The sequence below is a fragment of the Bufo gargarizans genome, chromosome 5, assembly GCF_014858855.1.
Source record: "Bufo gargarizans isolate SCDJY-AF-19 chromosome 5, ASM1485885v1, whole genome shotgun sequence".
In the NCBI taxonomy this organism is placed as follows: domain Eukaryota; kingdom Metazoa; phylum Chordata; class Amphibia; order Anura; family Bufonidae; genus Bufo; species Bufo gargarizans.
The window spans coordinates 463,160,046-463,178,972 of NC_058084.1; the positions used below are offsets into that span (position 1 = coordinate 463,160,046).

At 44.4% G+C, this 18,927-nt stretch overlaps 1 protein-coding gene across 1 annotated transcript in view; it reads left to right on the top strand.

Moving 5' to 3' along the window:
* The window catches only part of ANKIB1 (ankyrin repeat and IBR domain containing 1), a 124,298-nt gene that overhangs the window by 37,996 nt on the left and 67,375 nt on the right, over positions 1 to 18,927 (top strand). The window contains exons 3-5 of the mRNA XM_044295872.1: positions 12,747 to 13,047; positions 16,144 to 16,326; positions 17,983 to 18,100. Of these exons, the coding sequence (XP_044151807.1) occupies positions 12,747 to 13,047; positions 16,144 to 16,326; positions 17,983 to 18,100 (602 nt within the window). The remainder of the gene's footprint in view (positions 1 to 12,746; positions 13,048 to 16,143; positions 16,327 to 17,982; positions 18,101 to 18,927) is intronic.

The window sequence follows — 18,927 nt, forward strand, 5'->3', positions numbered from 1 at the left end:
GCCTCACAAAAAGTGTAATATAGAGCAACCAAAAATCATATGTACCCTAAACTAGTACCAAAAAGACTTCCACCCTATCCCGTAGTTTCTAAAATGGGGTCACTTTTATGGAGTTTCTACTCTAGGGGTTCATCAGGGGGGCTTCAAATGGGACATGGTGTCAAAAAAAAACAGTCCAGCAAAATCTGCCTTCCAAAAACCGTATGGCATTCCTTTCCTTCTGCGCCCTGCCGTGTGCCCGTACAGCTGTTTACGACCAAATATGGGGTGTTTCTGTAAACTACAGAATCTGGGCCATAAATATTGAGTTTTGTTTGGCTGTTAACCCTTGCTTTGTTACTGGAAAAAATGGATTAAAATGGAAAATGTGCCAAAAAAGTGAAATTATGAAATTGTATCTCTATTTTCCATTAATTCTTGTGGAACACCTAAAGGGTTAACAAAGTTTGTAAAATCAGTTTTGAATACCTGGAGGGGTGTAGTTTCTAGAATGGGGTCATTTTTGGGTGGTTTCTATTATGTAAGCCTGGCAAAGTGACTTCAGACCTGAACTGGTCCCTAAAAATTTGGTTTTTGAAAATTTCTGAAAAATTTCAAGATTTGCTTCTAAGCCTTGTAACATCCCCAAAAATTAAAATATCATTCCCAAAATGATCCAAACATGAAGTAGACATATGGGGAATGTAAAGTAATAACTATTTGTGTAGGTATTACTATGTATTATAGAAGTAGAGAAATTGAAACTTGGAAATTTGCAATTTTAAAAAAAAATTGCAAAATTTTGTATTTTTTTTTTAACTTAATTTTACCAGTGTCATGAAGTACAATATGTGACGAAAAAACAATCTCAGAATGGCCTGGATAAGTCAAAGCGTTTTAAAGTTATCAACACTTAAAATGACACTGGTCAGATTTGCAAAAAAATGGCTGAGTCCTTAAGGTGAAATAAGGCTGTGTCCATTGGAGTGATACACTTTTTTTTTTTGTTGTTTGTTTGTGAAGGTGGGCATAAACCATAAATAATTAGATAATTTCATTGCTTAAAGCTTTTCTTGGATCATTTGACTATGCACTCCTGGCGATCTGCGAGCGTTACACCCTATTCACTGTATACATCTACCTGCGCGCCTTCTACCGTGGTGTAAGATTTTTAAGCTTCGTTCTCTAAAAGGGGTTATCCTTTGATTAATGTAAAAATTTAAAATCAGATATGATATAGTACATGACGATCTCTTTCTAACAAAGCTAGAACCAGCCCTGCACCTCACATGGATCCAGAGATCTCCACATTCATTGCTCCTATTGTTCTGGTAAATTTATTTCAAGATGGCAGCTCAGGGGGCGTGTCCTTTCTGCTGAAGTTGTCTCCTCATCACATCTCGATGAAGGATGGAACTGAACATGTGCTTCCTCCTCAGCAAGGTGGACAGAGAAATATTAAAAAGAACTGACAGCAGGTGGCGCTATACAGTTACATTTTATTAACCAGCTCAGCCCCCCTAGCTTAAACCCCCTTAAAGGGGTTGTCCCACTTTGCTTTTTTAATCTTATCAGCAGTAGATGTCCTGATAACTTCCTGGTTCTCAGGCAGTTGAGTGAAGGCCACGCCTCCTCATGACTCACCCTGCGTGCTCCAGAGACCAGACCAGAGCACTTTTTACAATTCTCCAGACCTCCAGACCAGAGCACTTTTTACAATTCTGCACTACACTACTTTCACAGTCTATCGCTCGGTCATGCAACTTACCACCCAAATTAATTTTACCTTTTCTTCTCCCTAATAGAGCTTTCATTTGGTGGTATTTCATTGCTGCTGACATTTTAACTTTTTTTTGTTATTAATCGAAATTTAACGAAAGTTTTGCAAAAAAATTAAATTTTTCACTTTCAGTTGTAAATTTTTTTTTAAAAAACGACATCTATATATAATTTTTTTCTCAAAATTTATTGTTCTACATGTCTTTGATAAAAAAGATGTTTTTGGGTAAAAAAATAAAATAATGGTTTGGGTAAAAGTTATAGCGTTTCCAAACTATGGTACAAAAATTTGAATTTCCGCTTTTTGAAGGAGCTCTGACTTTCTGAGCACCTGTCATGTTTCCTGAGGTTCTACAATGCCCAGACAGTAGAAAACCCCCACAAATGACCCCATTTCGGAAAGTAGACACCCTAAGGTATTCGCTGATAGGCTAGTGAGTTCATAGAACTTTTTATTTTTTGTCACAAGTTAGCGGAAAATGATGATTTTTTTTCCTTACAAAGTCTCCTATTCCACTAACTTGTGACAAAATAAAAACTTCCTTGAACTCACTATGCCCATCATGAAATACCTTGGGGTGTCTTCTTTCCAAAATGGGGTCACTTGTGGGGTAGTTATACTGCCCTGGCATTTTAGGGGCCCAAATGCGTGGGAAGTAGTTTGAAATCAAAATGTATAAAAAATGGCCTGTGAAATCCGAAAGGTGCTCTTTAGAATGTGTGCCCCTTTGCCCACCTTGGCTGCAAAAAAGTGTCACACATCTGGTATCGCCGTACTCAGGAGAAGTTGGGCAATGTGTTTTCGGGTGTCATTTTACATATACCCATGCTGGGTGAGATAAATATCTCAGTCAAATGCCAACTTTGTATAAACAAATTGGAAAAGTTGTCTTTTGCCGAGATATTTATCTCACCCAGCATGGGTATATGTAAAATGACACCCCAAAACACATTCCCCAACTTCTTCTGAGTACGGCGATACCACATGTGTGACACTTTTTTGCAGCCTAGGTGGGCAAAGGGGCCCACATTCCAAAGAGCACCTTTCGGATTTCACAGGCTGTTTTTTACAGATTTTGATTTTAAACTACTTTGCACACATTAGGGCCCCTAAAATGCCAGGGCAGTATAACTACTCCACAAGTGACCCCATTTTGGAAAGAAGACACCCCAAGGTATTTTGTGATGGGCATAGTGAGTTCATGGAAGTTTTTATTTTTTGTCACAAGTTAGTGGAATATGTGACTTTGTAAGGAAAAAAAAAAATCATAATTTTACGCTAACTTGTGACAAAAATAAATAAATTCTAGGAACTCGCCATGCTCCTCATGGAATACCTTGGGGTGTCTTCTTTCCAAAATGGGGTCACTTGTGGGGTAGTTATACTGCCCTGGCATTTTAGGGGCCCTAATGTGTGCAAAGTAGTTTGAAATCAAAATGTGTAAAAAATGCCCTGTGAAATCCTAAAGGTGCTCTTTGGAATGTGTGCCCCTTTGCCCACCTAGGCTGCAAAAAAATGTCACACATGTGGTATCGCCGTACTCAGGAGAAGTTGGGCAATGTGTTTTGGGGTGTCATTTTACATATACCCATGCTGGGTGAGAGAAAAATCTAGGCAAAAGACAACTTTTTCCATTTTTTTTTTTTATACAAAGTTGGCATTTGACAGAGATATTTATCTCACCCAGCATGGGTATATGTAAAATGACACCCCAAAACACATTGCCCAACTTCTCCTGAGTACGGCGATACCACATGTGTGACACTTTTTTGCAGCCTAGATGCGCAAAGGGGGCCAAATTCCTTTTAGGAGGGCATTTTTAGACATTTGGATCCCAGACTTCTTCTCACGCTTTAGGGCCCCTAACATGCCAGGGCAGTATAAATACCCCACATGTGACCCCATTTTAGAAAGAAGACACCCCAAGATATTCAATGAGGGGCATGGCGAGTTCATAGAAAAAAAAAAAAATTGGCACAAGTTAGCGGAAATTTTTTTTTTTGTTGTTTTTTTCTCACAAAGTCTCCCTTTCTGCTAACAAAAATTTCAATCTTTCATGGACTCAATATGCCCCTCACAGAATACCTTGGGGTGTCTTCTTTCCGAAATGGGGTCACATGTGGGGTATTTATACTGCCCTGGCATTTTAGGGGCCCTAAAGTGTGAGAAGTCGTCTGGAATATAAATGTCTAAAACATTTTACGCATTTGGATTCCGTGAGGGGTATGGTGAGTTCATGTGAGATTTAATTTTTTGACACAAGTTAGTGGAATATGAGACTTTGTAAGAAAAAACAAAAAATCAATTTCCACTAACTTGTGCCAAAAAAATGTCTGAATGGGGGGTGATCAATGACAGGGGGGTGATCAGGGAGTGTATATGGGGTGATCACCCCCCTGTCATTGATCACCCCCCTGTAAGGCTCCATTCAGACGTCCGTATGTGTTTTTCGGATCCGATCCGTGGACCCGTGGATCCGTAAAACACATACAGACGTCTGAATGTAGCCTTACAGGGGGGTGATCATGGAGTCTATAAGGGATGATCACCCACCTGTAAGGCTCCATTCAGACGTCCGTATGTGTTTTGCGGATCCGAACCGTGGATCCGTAAAACACATACAGACGTCTGAATGTAGCCTTACAGGGGGGTGATCAGGGAGTCTATATGGCCTGATCACCCCCCTGTAAGGCTCCATTCAGACGTCCGTATGTGTTTTACGGATCCGATCCATGTATCCGTGGATCCGTAAAACACATACGGACATCTGAATGGAGCCTTTCAGGGGGGTGATCAATGACAGGGGGGTGATCAGGGAGTCTAATATGGGGTGATCAGGGGTTAATAAGTGACAGGGGGGTGTAGTGGTGTTTGGTGCTTCTTATTACTGAGCTGCCTGTGTCCTCTGGTGGTCGATCCAAGCAAAAGGGACCACCTGTCACGGACGGTGTACAGGAAAAAAGACAAAGCAACATGCATATATGACTCACTGGATCCAAAGCTAAGGAACCAAAAGGGAGACCCCTGCACAAGACCTGAGACTTTCCCTGGCTGCTCAGCCTATGCAAAGATCCCAGAGGTGGAAGGTTGCATATCCACGTACCTCGACTATATAACCCCTGAACACCCTACAATAGTGAGGGGACACGACCACCGGCTCCCTACACCAGACACGGAGGGAGTCAGGGACACCTGGGATCCAGCAAACAGAAAATAACAGATAAATGTTCAGCACGACTGGAAAACAGGATCAGCATGCACACACACTCCAGGAAGTAGTATAAGCCGCCCAGTAATGCATTATGGGGAGGAATTTAAAGGGATGCAATCAGTCCAACTACATGACAGCTGAGAGAGGCTAACGAGATGAGGAACTGAACAGCACAACAAAGAAAACTCAAGGAGGAGGTTCTGAAAGGCTTCTGTCAGAGCTTCTCAGCTGTCTGGTTGTGACACCACCAGAGGACCAGGTAGCAGGTATATTAGACGCTGTTATCAAAACAGCGTCTAATATACCTTTTAGGGGTTAAAAAAAAATCGCATCTACAGCCTGCCAGCGAATGATCGCCGCTGGCAGGCTGGAGATCAGCTAGTTTACCTTCCGATCCTGTGAACGCGCGCGCCTGTGTGCACGCGTTCACAGGAAATCTCGCGTCTCGCGAGATGACGCGCCAGTGCGTCCAATCAGAATAACAGGGCCGCCGCAAAGACGCAATCCTGCGTACGGCGGTCCTGTAGTGGTTAAATAACTCGGCGACTACACAATATTTTTAATTACATGCAATTATAAAAGTATTCGGATCCAGGTGCTGGTTTGACAGCTGCAGGATATTTTTCGTGGGACAACCCCTTTACCATGTAGATTGTAAGCCCTCGCGGGCAGGGCCCTCTCTCCTTCTGTACCAGTTTGTAACTTGTCTTGTTCATGCTTAGTGCAATTGTCTGTATTATGTATGTGCACCTCTTCTCATATGTACAGCGCTATGGAATGAATGGCGCTTTAATAATAATAAATAATAATAACTTGAACAGGACAGAAGGACAGAGCTGCAATACCCTGCTAAGTAGATGACATGTAGATGGGCGGTTTGAAGAGGCCCCTTTAATATATCTAATTGGCAGGCGTGCTGAAAGTCGGACCCCCAACAATCTGATATTGATGACCTATCAGTATCCTGGAAAATCCATTTCGACTATAGTGCTGAAAATTTTTATGGCACACGCTAAGTGGCTACTTCACTAGACGGCTGGAATAGTTCCCCTTCGCTGGCACGACACTGCTTTGGGAATTGAAGAGACAGAGCAAAGATTAATTAAGAGCGGCAGCGTCACCCAAGGTTAACAGATAAGTGGTTTTTCGTCTGTGATTCGACCGCCTGATGGGAAATCTAATTCACGATAAAATCTGTTTGGAGTGGACAGTGAAAGAGTCTCGAGTATATGGGAGTCCTCCGCACACCCAGGTCTGACTGATGATTTATGTTCCCTTAATCCCCTTTTTAATGAAAAGTTATTAAAGTTTCTAATTTATTTTGTTTTTCAATTTCTCACTTTTAGGGCTCGTGCACATGAACGTATTTTCTTTCCTTGTACGATCCTTTTTTTTTTTTTTTTTTTTTTTTTTTTTTTTTTTTTTTGGGGGTCCGCCCCAAAAAATAAAATACGGAAGTTACACTGCATGCTTTCCGTTTCCTTATGTCTGTTTCCCAAAATAATAGAACATGTCCTAATATTGTCCGCTTTTCGGACACGGACAGGACTGTTCTATTAGAGGCCAGCTGTTCTGTTCTGCAAAATACGGAATGCACACGGATGTCATCCGTATTTTTTGCGGACCGAATAATACATACGCCCTTAAGATATTTTCTGCTGTAGGTGAATGTGAACATTCCGGTGTGCATTCAGAGGCCGTACACCTTGCACATAGCTAGGTGGCAGGAAGGCGAAAAACAAATCTCTCAACACTAACCAGCTCTTAAAGCATTCCTGAGTTTTACATAAAAAAAGTTTTCCTAAAGACTCTGCTTCTTTGTACAGTCATAACTGTGGAGGAATAGGTCTTTTTGGCTTCTTGAATATCTTTTTCAGCCTAATTACTTCCCTGTTTCAGCTGCACAGCTAGATGCATTTCTCTCACAAGGATTGTCTCCCTTCTGTGGAATCTGCCAGCACTGTACTGCTGTGACGTCTTTTCCCTTACTTCCCCCCCACCGATCAGATGTTTGAAGAGAAGTCATGTTCAGGGGTCACGTGGCTTAGGGCGCAGCTCAGTCCCATTCAAGTGAATAGCTCTGGGCTGCAATACCAAGAACAGCCACTATTCAATGGGCGGCGCTGTGCTTGCTAAGCTGTGAGAAGGCCGGAGCTCTGCAACCTCTTCAAGCAGCTGATCAGCGGCGGTCCCAGAAGGATGACCTGAGGATAGGATAGGTCATCAGTATCAAACACTCGGACAACCCCTTTTAAAGGGGTTGCCTCACTTCAGCAAATGGTATTTATCATGTAGAGAAAGTTAATACAAGGCCCTTACTAATGTATTGTGATTGTCCATATTGCTTCCTTTGCTGGCTGGATTTTTCCATCACATTATACGTTGCTCTTATCCAGGGGTTCTGACCACCCTGCAATCCAGCAGAGCAGAGAGGCTGGAGCCTTTTCCTATAGTGTGCAAGCATGACCACCACTTATGGATTGCAGGGTGGTCGTAACCATGGAAACAAGCATAATGTGCTGGAAAAACGAATCCAGCCAGCAAAGGAGGCAATATGGAGAATCACAATACATTAGTTAAGTGCCTTGTGTTTACTTTCTCTACATGATAAATGCCATTGGCTGAGGTGAGAGGACCCCTCGTGGATTTTTCGAACAGTTTTATGTCCTATGTGGACGTACCCTAGGGATCTAGTAAAACTGATTAGCAGAAACCTATTATGGCTACCAAATTGATTGCCACCCAGCTTTCCGGGAAGCAGATAACTGAGACTTTTGAACAGGACGAGCCAATCATTGATATTTTCCGGAGCTGCTCTTCTGTGCCTGCGGTTCTTTCTCGTAATCTCAGATTTATAGCCCCACGTTGTCACTGTCATTTCTTTTTGGATTTGGTGAAACTTCCTTAGTTGCTAGGCAACAGCATAAAAGCCGCAAAAAAAAAAAGCCATGTTTTTTTTTTGGGGGGTGGGGGGGGGGAAATCCATTGTAACAATGCTTAAAACGGACACGAATAGGAAATGTTTTTTGCAGGGCTACGGAACGGACATACTGATGCGGACAGCACACGGTCTGCTGTCCGCATTTTTTGCAGACTCATTGAAATGAATGGGTCCGCATCCTATTCGCAAAAAAAACACACGAACGGACACGGAAACAAACATCGTTCGTGTGCATGTAGCCTTAACGTGAGGGGCGGCTGCTGTGTGTGTACAGGCCTGGAGTTGTGGGAGGGTTAAATACGTTTTATCTGATTTTTGAGCCATGACTGTTACAACATTTCAACATATAATGAGGAACACTTTTGTAAATCAGTTGCTTTACTTTTCCGGTAATGATTTCAGTTTTCTTATCTAGTCACATCCAAAGCTGCGTAGAAAACTGAGCTGCTTTTCTAGTACCACAGTGACATTTACTCACAGTTAGGCCTCATGTACACAACCGTGCCATTTTTTTTGCGGTCCGCAAACCGCGGATCCGCAAAAAACAGAAGCTGCCCGTGTGCCTTCCGCAATTTACGGAACGGGTGGCCCATTGTAGAAATGCCTATTCTTGTTCACAAAACGGACAAGAATAGGACATGCTATATTTTTTTTACGGGGCCTCTAAACGGAGCAACGGATGCGGACAGCACATGGAGTGCTGTCCGCATCTTTTGCGGCCCCATTGAAGTGAATGGGTCCGCACCCGTGCCGCATAAACCTGCGGCTCGGATGCGGAGCACAAAAACGGTCGTGTGCATGAGGCCTTAGGCTACATGCACACGACAGTTGTTTTTTGCGGTCTGCAAATGGCGGATCCGTGTTCCTGTTTTTTTTTTTTTTTTAGGTTGTGTCTTCAGGGTTTTTTTGCGGTCCGCCCAAAAAAACTGTAATTCTTGAAATTTTATAAATACAGGTTTCCCAGCAACCGTCTGCAAAAAAAAAAAGGATGCGGATGACATATGGATGGCTTCCGTTGGTCATCCGCATTTTTTTGCGGACCCATTGACTTCAGTGGGTCCGCAAAACGTTTATTGCAGACAAGAGTATACATGTAATACTTTTTTTGCAGACTGGAAACACTGACAGCGGACGCGTAAAAGAAATGGTTGACTACACCGCAATTTTAACGGCTCCATAGAAATAGATGGGTAACCATCCGATCAGCAAAAAAAAAAAAAAACAGAACGGACGCAGAGAAAAACATGTAGCCTTATGATGTGAGGTCACATTTGCGTAAAGGCTATTTTGGGCAGTCCCATGTTAGTGAATGGAAAACGCCACGCAGGCGCGGCATCCTCTGCTTTCATGGTGCTCCCCCGTTCCAACACCTATCAGACATTTTTGGCATATCGATTTCCCAATATCCAGATGGGAGTACCCCTAGAGGACCTGTCCCCTCTCCTGACATATGTTTCAGTAACTGCTTGCATTCCCCATGTGATAACAATTCTGGAGCATCTATTCCTATGACTCTATGCTATGCCATTCCTCTGTTATTCCTTCTGGAAGTTCTGAATGAATTGCAAGTAGTCTGTAATGAAGGTCCAGATGGGTGTTACCAGTTTGGGTCGTGTCCCATGCTCAGCGCTGATTGGCTAGTGTCAGACTGTGCAGTGACACGCCCCCAACTGGTAACACCCAGCTGGACATTCATTGCAGACTACTGCAGGTAGTATCCAACTGTATTCTGCTGCAATTAAAAACGGGACTTGGACAGATGAGGTGCAAGACCAAAATGGAGGCAACCGCACCCCAAATGTATAATACAACAAAAACCTTTCTGTAAAATGAAATACATGCGCAGGTGAGCGCGCGCTGGGCATTAATGGAGGTGCAATCTAGCAGGAGTCAGGTCCTGGGCTGTCCGAGAAAGGAGCGGAGAAGACAGAAGGGGTTTGCCGCTAGCAATGAATAGAGAACGTGGCAACGCCCCTTCCTCTATTGGACCCAGCAATCACGTGATCGCCGGGTGTGTCTCACGCTTAGCAGAGCTGCTGGGTCTTATCAGAACCAGATCAGCTCTGCCTGTGTGAAATGCCCCCATATTATCCTCCAGAAAAAAAAATAGGTTAAAATAAGTAAAATGCAAATAAGAGGGGGGGGGGGGGGGAAACGCCACGGAAACAGCCGCCATAGCCAACCTATTCAAACAAGACTATACATATTATATATCCAAATGACTTAGGCAAAATAGGAAACACATTTTCATCATTTAGGTTGGTGTCAATTTGCAGATTTAACTCCTCAGTGACCAGCCTGTTTTGGGCCTTAACGACCAAGCAATTTTTTTTTCTTCTTCCAATTCCAAGAACCATAACTATTTAATTTTTCTGTAGATGTAGCTGTATGGGGGCTTGTTTTTTTTTTTGCAGGACAAGTTGTAATAGCACCATTTTGGGGGTACCCAACGTATTGATTAACTTTTATTAACTCTTTAGGGGAGGGAGGGAAAAACCAGCAATGTTGAGTTTTTACATCCTAAGGCCTCATGCACACGGCCGTTGTTTGGGTCGGATGCGGACCCATTCATTTTAATGGAGCCGCAAAAGATGCGGACAGCACTCCGTGTGCTGTCCGCATCCGTGGCTCCGTTCCGCTGCACCGCAAGAAAAATATACCATGTCCTATTCTTGTCCGCGACTTGCGGACAAGAATAGGCATTTATATTGCCGGCGCTGTTATATTGCCGTTCTGTTCCGCAAATTGCGTAAGGCAACACGGGCGCCTTCTGTTTTTTGCAGATCCGCGGTTTGTGGACCGCAAAAAACGGCACGGTCTTGTGCATGAGTCCTAAATTTAGCAAAATTTACTTAGCAGCATAAAGAACATGATAACTTTCGCAGTCGCAGCATGTCACAGTGCGACACCATAGACTACCATTATAAAAAATTTGGTGCGACAAATGTTGCAGTGTAGCTGTGCCCTATCTGTCGCGCGACTTATTGTCATCATGTAGACCTAGCCTAAAAGTAAGACCGCTTCCTACATCAGGCGTATAAAACAATAAATGAGACGGGTGTTCCACCAGATTCCTCTACCTTGGCAGAATGCTATACCCGGAAGTGACGCGGCCACACCGGAATCAGCTGGAGGAGGGTGTGAGTGTGGATTCGTAATAATAATTGCACCGCCGCGGGAGAAGCACCTACTTCTTTTGCATGCGCAAAACCATACACCACACATGCGCACTCGGGGACCTCACTCAGCTCTGCTATGTGGTGAGGCTGAACTGCTCCAGATGATGTGTCCGCGCGTGTGCACTCAGGGTTAGGGAGATCTGATGGAACATTTTGCACTGAAAAATCGACCTACACCAGAGTGCACACGCGCAGTGTACGGTTTTGCGCATGCAAATGAAGTAGGTGCTTTTCCTGTGGCGGTGCAACTATTTTTATGCATCCAGTGGATCTGCCCTTGCGCAGATCCACACACACCCTCCTCCAGCTGATTCCGGTGCAGCCGCGTCACTTCCGGGTATAGGAATCTGGCAGAACACGGGCCTCCTGGCCCGTCCCCTTCCCCACCAATGCCACGCCAACTATTTTTAGACCTGGCGTGGGCTGGGAAAAAGTCAGATTGCGGCGCAAATAACCTTTGCGCTGCAATCTGCGCCAGAAATACGCCTGATGTTGACCTATCTATGATCGTAAATGACCCTCATAGTTTATTATTATGTTTTACTACTTTTGCACAACAAAAAAACATTTTTTTGAATAAGGAAATGTTTTTGCATTGCTGCATCCCAAGACCCAGGACTTTTTTTTATTTTTATTTTTTTAATTTTTTTATTCCCTTTCTACAGAGATTTGTAAGTGCTTCAATTTTGCTGGACGACTATAGTATATCACTAGGAACTGGGCTCTCAAACCTTAGCCCTTCTCCTTGTGGCTTACTGTTACTTGTGAGTGATGGGATGGAGGAGAGTCCTGCAGGCGTTACTGGTGCATATTGTCTATTACCTGTTAGCAGGTCCTAGATAGGTTTGTTTCCAGCCTATGGTGAAATGGGAAGAATGGACTCCTTTGATTAAAGAGGTTACCCTATGACTAATGTAAAAAATTAAATTCAGACATCATATAGGACATGACAGTCTCTTTCTAACAAAGCCAGAACCAACCCTGTACCTCACATGGATCCAGAGATCTCCCCATTCATTGCTCCAGTTGCTCTGCTAGATCTATTTCAACCTAGAAGCGCAGGGGACGTGTCCTTTTTCTGCAGCTGGTGGCAGTTGAAGGATTGAACTGAGCATGTGCGTCCACCTCAGCGAGGTGGACAGAGAAATTAGAAAGAGAACAAACTGAAGGTGACGCTCTACAGATAGATTTTATTGAGTAACTGTACCTGAAATACTGTACATTTTTAATTACATGCAATTATAGAAGTGTTCAGATCCAGGTGCTGGTTTGAAAAATGTGGAATATTTTTTGTGGGACAAGCCCTTTAAGAAGCTGGAATGTTAGGGTTTATGGGAAGAGGAGGCTCAGAATTACTGGAAAGTTGAGTTTTAGGTTGGGATGGACTTTACGAGTTTATCTTCCAGATTTTTAGTTTGTTTTTGTTTTTTCTGAATTTTTTGTTTATCGTTTTCCGGATCTCCCAGACGTCAGATGGAAGCAAGTTAATGTAGAAGGAACAGAGTCGTCTTTAAGTAATTTAGGGAAGGTTCCTTTTCTCTAATGTAGGGCGATCGTGGTCTAGATACACATTTATAAAGTGAAATCATCTGTGTTAATAATTTGTCCAATGTCCATTTCTCGTGTTAAACATGTTCTCTGATGTCTTTCTTCCAGGGCATTTCTCTTCGGAAAGGATGGAAACCCAAACAAGCGCAACATTCACAATGAGAGTTCTATGCACTTACTCTGTATGGGATCCCACCTCATGATCTCAGAAGGTGCTTTTGATCACCGCTTACCCCGGCTCGGAGACGATGATCGCAAGAGATCTGAATGTTTACGGATGATCCTAGAGTGGAAGGGGGCAAAACTTGACCATGGGGAATTTGAGAGAGCTGCTCTTGATGCCACTGACAACAAGAAGAATACACCCTTGCACTATGCCGCTGCCTCAGGGATGAAAATTTGTGTAGAGGTATGCTTCTCTAATCTCTTTGATGGAGACCAACAAGTCTAGTCATACAGGAAATAATTGTCTCAAAAGACGGAGAGATGCAAAATTCTGCCTGGTATGTCGATTGGTCACCAGTGTGGCAGTAAAAATGGTCCTATGCCGCAATCTACTAGGTGTTCTCAGAGTGGTATCTGAACAGCTCCACATGGGTATTTTGTCAATTTGGGAAACAAGATGGGTGATAAATGTCTGACCACTGATCACTAGAATGGTGGTCTAGAGCACCCTGTCCCACCTCGCTACACAATCGCAGTAAGAAGGAGTTTGAATGGAGCATCGGAAAAGCCAGATACAGCACTTGGGTGTTTTCCATCAGCTCCATAGACATTGAATAGGTTGGCAGTGCACATGCATGACCACCGCTCTTTTCAGGGTCCAAGTCTTAGGCCCTAAGTAATTCCCAAGTGTTTTACCCTAAAAAAAAGAAGAAGAAAAAATAGACCTCCCCCTAGCGAATCCCTAGAACTACTCTAGCCCTACTGGTACTGTCTTGTGAGGAGCTTCAAACCAGAATCCAAGGAGCCCAAGAGTTCATGGGAACTTGGTTGGAAAACACTGGCCTATAATGTGTGTGGCCACCTCGCAACCATGGATGCAAACTCCTCTTTTGAGAATAGAGATCCAGCGATATGTAGGTCTTATAAAGAAAGCCACATCTTCAGGAGCCAGTGTATGGACCTAACCAGGAAAACCTGCATATTCTTGTAGGCCACTGGTTCATAGCAAGTCCATTCCTTGGGGGTTCCATGAAAAAGAGGAATCTCATACCACGGGCTAATATTGGTAAATCTTTCTGCATTTGATAGCGTGCCCCTACAAGACTCTTTTGCACTCTGTTGTTGGATAGGGCCAACACATCAGACTGTGTATAGTAGGCTCATGATGTGTAGACAAATTATTACATTGACCAACATCTGTCACCCATCAAGGATCTCAGCTTTGTACAATCCCCACTGAGAGTCCCTTTACAATAATTACAAAGTGACCTCCGGCGATCATCTGAGATCTGTGGAGAAACCTGGTAATGAGTGTTGAGTTTCCCTACAGCACCACCAGAGGACAAATTAGAAATTGCACCGTAATTACAGTTGCATTGCAATCAGTCTTGAGGGGAGCACCTAGCCAGGTTTCAAGAAACCATTGGGTTCCATGAAGACTTTGTTGGGGACCACTTTCCTGTAGTGTGTGTGTATAGGGCCACCTCATAAGCAAGGATGGAAACCCAACTCTCAATATAGATGTTCAACTATATAAATGTGAAGCAATGTGGATTTTGAGGTGTAGACCTTAAAGACGATTGTGAGATAATTGAGGCTGCAGAGGAAAAGAAAAATCTAAACATTCACAGGAGACCGCTTTTTAATATTTTGGCTTCTTCTTTGCGGACGGAGAAATCCCTCTGATTGATTTTCTCGTTCAATTCCTAATAAAGCGAGTGAGTAGTTTACACTTTAAGAGATCGTAGCCTTCATTTCCAGCACATTAGAAGTGATGTAAAGCTCCTCAAGATGATTAGAAAATGTATCTGCTATTTCTAGAAGACACTTTCATCCAAAGTTATTGCATTTCAGTGATCGGTATTGACTTAGGCGACTTTCACACTTTTGCTGGATCTGTCATAGTTCAGCAAAAACGCTTCCATTCTGATAATACAACCGTCTGCATCAGTTATGAACGGATCCGGTTGTATTATCTTTAACATAGCCGATCCGTCATGAACTCCACTGAAAGTCAATGGGGGACGGATCCGTTTTCTATTGTGTCAGAGAAAACAGATCCGTCCCCATTGACTTACATTGTATGTCAGGACGGATCCGTCTTCTTTTCCTCACCACATCGCGGACAGAAAAACGCTGCTTGCAGCATTATTCTGTCCGTGATGGGGACGCAACCAAACGGAACGGAATGCATTCTGGTGCACTCTGTTTCGTTCAGTTCAGTTTTGTCCCCATTAACAATGAATAGGGACAAAACTGAAGCGTTTTCCCCTGCTATTGAGATCCTATGACGGATCTAAATAGCGGAAAGGGTAAGCGCAGATGTGAAAGTAGCGTTAATTAGATCTTGGCTGCATTGGGAACAAATTATAGCTGGGGACGTAGCTCCATTTGCGTCGGGTTATAAATGGTGATGCTCTACAAATGACAGGTGGCACTGTAAATGGCAGTAAGGATTAATGGAGTGTGTGCGCCGAAATGGTGGAGACCTTATTGTAAGGAGTAAGATTTTATACTGTATATTATAAAAGTCATCTTTCCATTTAAAGGGGCAGTGTTACCTTCACATACAGGAGATGTAGATTCTGTAAGCCGTAATTCTTTTGGTGCTGGCTAGACGTGGTGCAGAGGCTAAGGGATTCCCTGGTCTTCGCCCTTAACCCCCTTAAGAGGTATGGACTTTGCTGCAGAGAATCCCCAGGTTGCGGTCACCAGAACAGTCACATTTTGGTGACAGTACCACCGATGCAGTAGTAGTGTAGTAGGGAACAGAGCCGAGGGTTGTTGCTAGGAGAGTAGTCAGGATAGGAAATGAAAGGACAAGATGTAAGCAGAGTCAGGAAAGGAGCCAAGGGTCAGAGCCAGGGGTAGAAGAGCAGGTACAGGGAACAAGTCCGAGGTCAGGATTGGAGTCAGGACCAGGAGCAAGAGCCAGGAAAGGGAATCAAATTCAATCAGTAGGCAAAGCATGGCAGGATGATTCCTCTTTAAAGAATCATGGACGCCTTGCCTTAGAAATCTGGTGCCACTAGGCAGCCAGAACAGGAGGACAGTGGCCTGATCCAGTAGGACTGTGGCAGAGCTCGGGGGCCGGAGCAGCAGAGGAGAAAGTGTCTGATTATCTAGTTACTGGACGTATTGGTCAGCAGGAGCCATGGTCACTTACTGGGATACAATGCTGGAATTGGGTCAGATGGTTAACATGCAGCATCAGCACTGGGAATATGTGACAAAGTAGACATGTTATTGGACTATCGTGTATCCCATTTAAGGACACATCTTATGGTCATATTACCTCTATATGGATAATCATAGTGTTTTCTGCCGATCTTTCCCACAGCTACTGGTGAGAAGTGGAAGTAACCTTTTTTCCGAAAATGACAATAAGGACACCCCATGCGACTGTGCGGAGAAGCAGCACCATAAGGATCTGGCTCTCAAACTGGAGTCTCAGATGGTCTTTTCCCGAGACCCTGAAGCAGATGACATAGAAGCGGAGTATGCTGCGTTAGACAAGAGAGAGGTACTCTGCCCGCTGCCGTTAGTTCTCACTTCTGAGATGCACTGTTATGTTACTGATAGAGAAGATCTTCTGGAAGGTGGAGCATCCATGTCCTTACTCCGATGGGTATTCATATCACCACGAGTCCACCCTTGACTCTACATAAAAAGTTGGGTAGGGCCTGTTTCACATATGCAGTAAAGAGTTCTGGCGGGCTGTTCCTGCAGGGAATAGCCTGCCGGATCTCTCTGCATTCCGGCATTACTGGAAGCAACTGCACCGCCGTCTGGCCCCATTCAGTTTAATAGGGACCTGCGGCGATCCGGCTGCAACCTAGCAAATATGCCGAGAAGTGGCCGGACAAATACCGCTGGTCTGAGGGTAGTCCTGCTGTGACCACTAGTGAAAGAGAGAGGCTGCTGTGATTACAGGGCAGGTAAGAGGGAACTGCAGAATTGTGAGTGCAGCTCTAGAGTATAATACTGAATGTAACAGGATCAGTACAGGATAAGTAATGAAATGTAAGTACACAGTGACTGCACCAGCAGAATAGTGAGTGCAGCTCTTGAGTATAATACAGGATGTAACTTTGGATCAGTGCATGAAAGGTAATGTACTGTCTGTACACAGTGACTGCACCAGCAGAATAGTGAGTGCAGCTCTGGAGTATAATACAGGATGTAACTCAGGATCAGTACAGGATAAGGCTACTTTCACACTTGCGCTCGTCGGTCCGCTCGTGAGCTCCGTTTGAAGGAGCTCACGAGCGGACCCGAACGCCTCCGTCCCGCCCTGATGCAGTCTGAATGGAGTGGATCCGCTCAGACTGCATCAGTCTGGCGGCGTTCAGCCTCTGCTCCGCTCGCCTCCGCACGGCCAGGCGGACAGCTGAACGCTGCTTGCAGCGTTCAGCTGTCCGCCTGGCCGTGCGGAGTTGTGCGGATCCGTCCAGACTTACAATGTAAGTCAATGGGAACGGATCCGCTTGAAGATGTCACCATATGGCTCAATCTTCAAGCGGATCCGTCCCCCATTGACTTTACATTGAAAGTCTGAACGGATCCGCTCAGGCTGCTTTCAGACTTAGAAATTTTTCTAAGTTATTAATGCAGACGGATCCGTACTGAACGGAGCCTCCGTCTGCATTAATATGATCAGATCCGTTCAGAACGGATCCGATCAAGCGCAAGTGTGAAAGTAGCCTAAGTAATGTATGTACACAGTGACTGCACCAGCAGAATAGTGAGTGCAGCTCTGGAGTATAATACAGGATGTAACTCCGGATCAGTACAGGATAAGTAATGTATGTACACAGTGACTGCACCAGCAGAATAGTGAGTGCAGCTCTGGAGTATAATACAGGATGTAACTCAGGATTAAGACTATGCAATGGATTAATTACGAAGCTGCTCAAGATTTACGTACAATATATCTGAATGTAAAATCGTAAATAGGACATAGTAAAGCTAACATTAGCATTGTATTAGATGTGAGTTGGTAATGAGCATCGACCATGATAATCGTAGAGATTATATTAGCAGGATGATAAGATCTTGCACACAGGATGGAATTGTACGTACGTTTTTTGGATATGTTTTATGATGTAGATGAGATTAGTTTGGGTCACTGCTCTCTCTGTGCATTAATCAATGTCCTTATTTCCCTGTCCCTCTCCAGCCATATGAAGGGCTGCGGCCTCAGGATTTACGGCGGCTAAAGGACATGCTGATCGTGGAGACAGCAGACATGCTGCAGGCGCCTCTGTTCACCGCTGAGGCATTGCTGCGGGCACACGGTAATTATACTGCTCTATTGTACTGCACTGTGTAGTGGGTACAGTTAGATATGGCTGACGTCTGGAGAGCCTGTGCTTCTACAGATAATGCAAGTTCTTCTCGTGCTGATCACTGGAGCAGATTTTCTATGTTTTTTTTACTTTATCCGGGTGGTGGGTGTTTTGCAGGTAGTAAGCAGACACAACTGACATTCTTTGATACAAAGCATGGTTTTTATTAGGTCTTTTGGTCTAGAAAGCCTGATAATTCGGCAAACAAAAAGAAACAGTCCCTTTAATTGCCGGATTAATTGGAATTTACCCAATAACAGGATACTTGGTGGGTCTTGTGGTTCTGATGCTACATGTGGATGTTCATCTCAGGGCTTCTGCTGGCAATGCAATCACATTTATAATACCGGAGTAAAGCAGCAAGGAATTCTCCCTATGCCACCAGCTGGTGCCCAGGTAACTGCGTGCCTCTGGTTATCTGAGCGCTGCGTGCCTCTGGTTATCTGAGCGCTGCGTGCCTCTGGTTATCGGAGCGCTGGGCGCCTCTGGTTATCGGAGCGCTGGGCGCCTCTGGTTATCGGAGCGCTGGCGCCTCTGGTTATCGGAGCGCTGGGCGCCTCTGGTTATCGGAGCGCTGGGCGCCTCTGGTTATCGGAGCGCTGGGCGCCTCTGGTTATCGGAGCGCTGGGCGCCTCTGGTTATCGGAGCGCTGGGCGCCTCTGGTTATCGGAGCGCTGGGCGCCTCTGGTTATCGGAGCGCTGGGCGCCTCTGGTTATCGGAGCGCTGGGCGCCTCTGGTTATCGGAGCGCTGGGCGCCTCTGGTTATCGGAGCGCT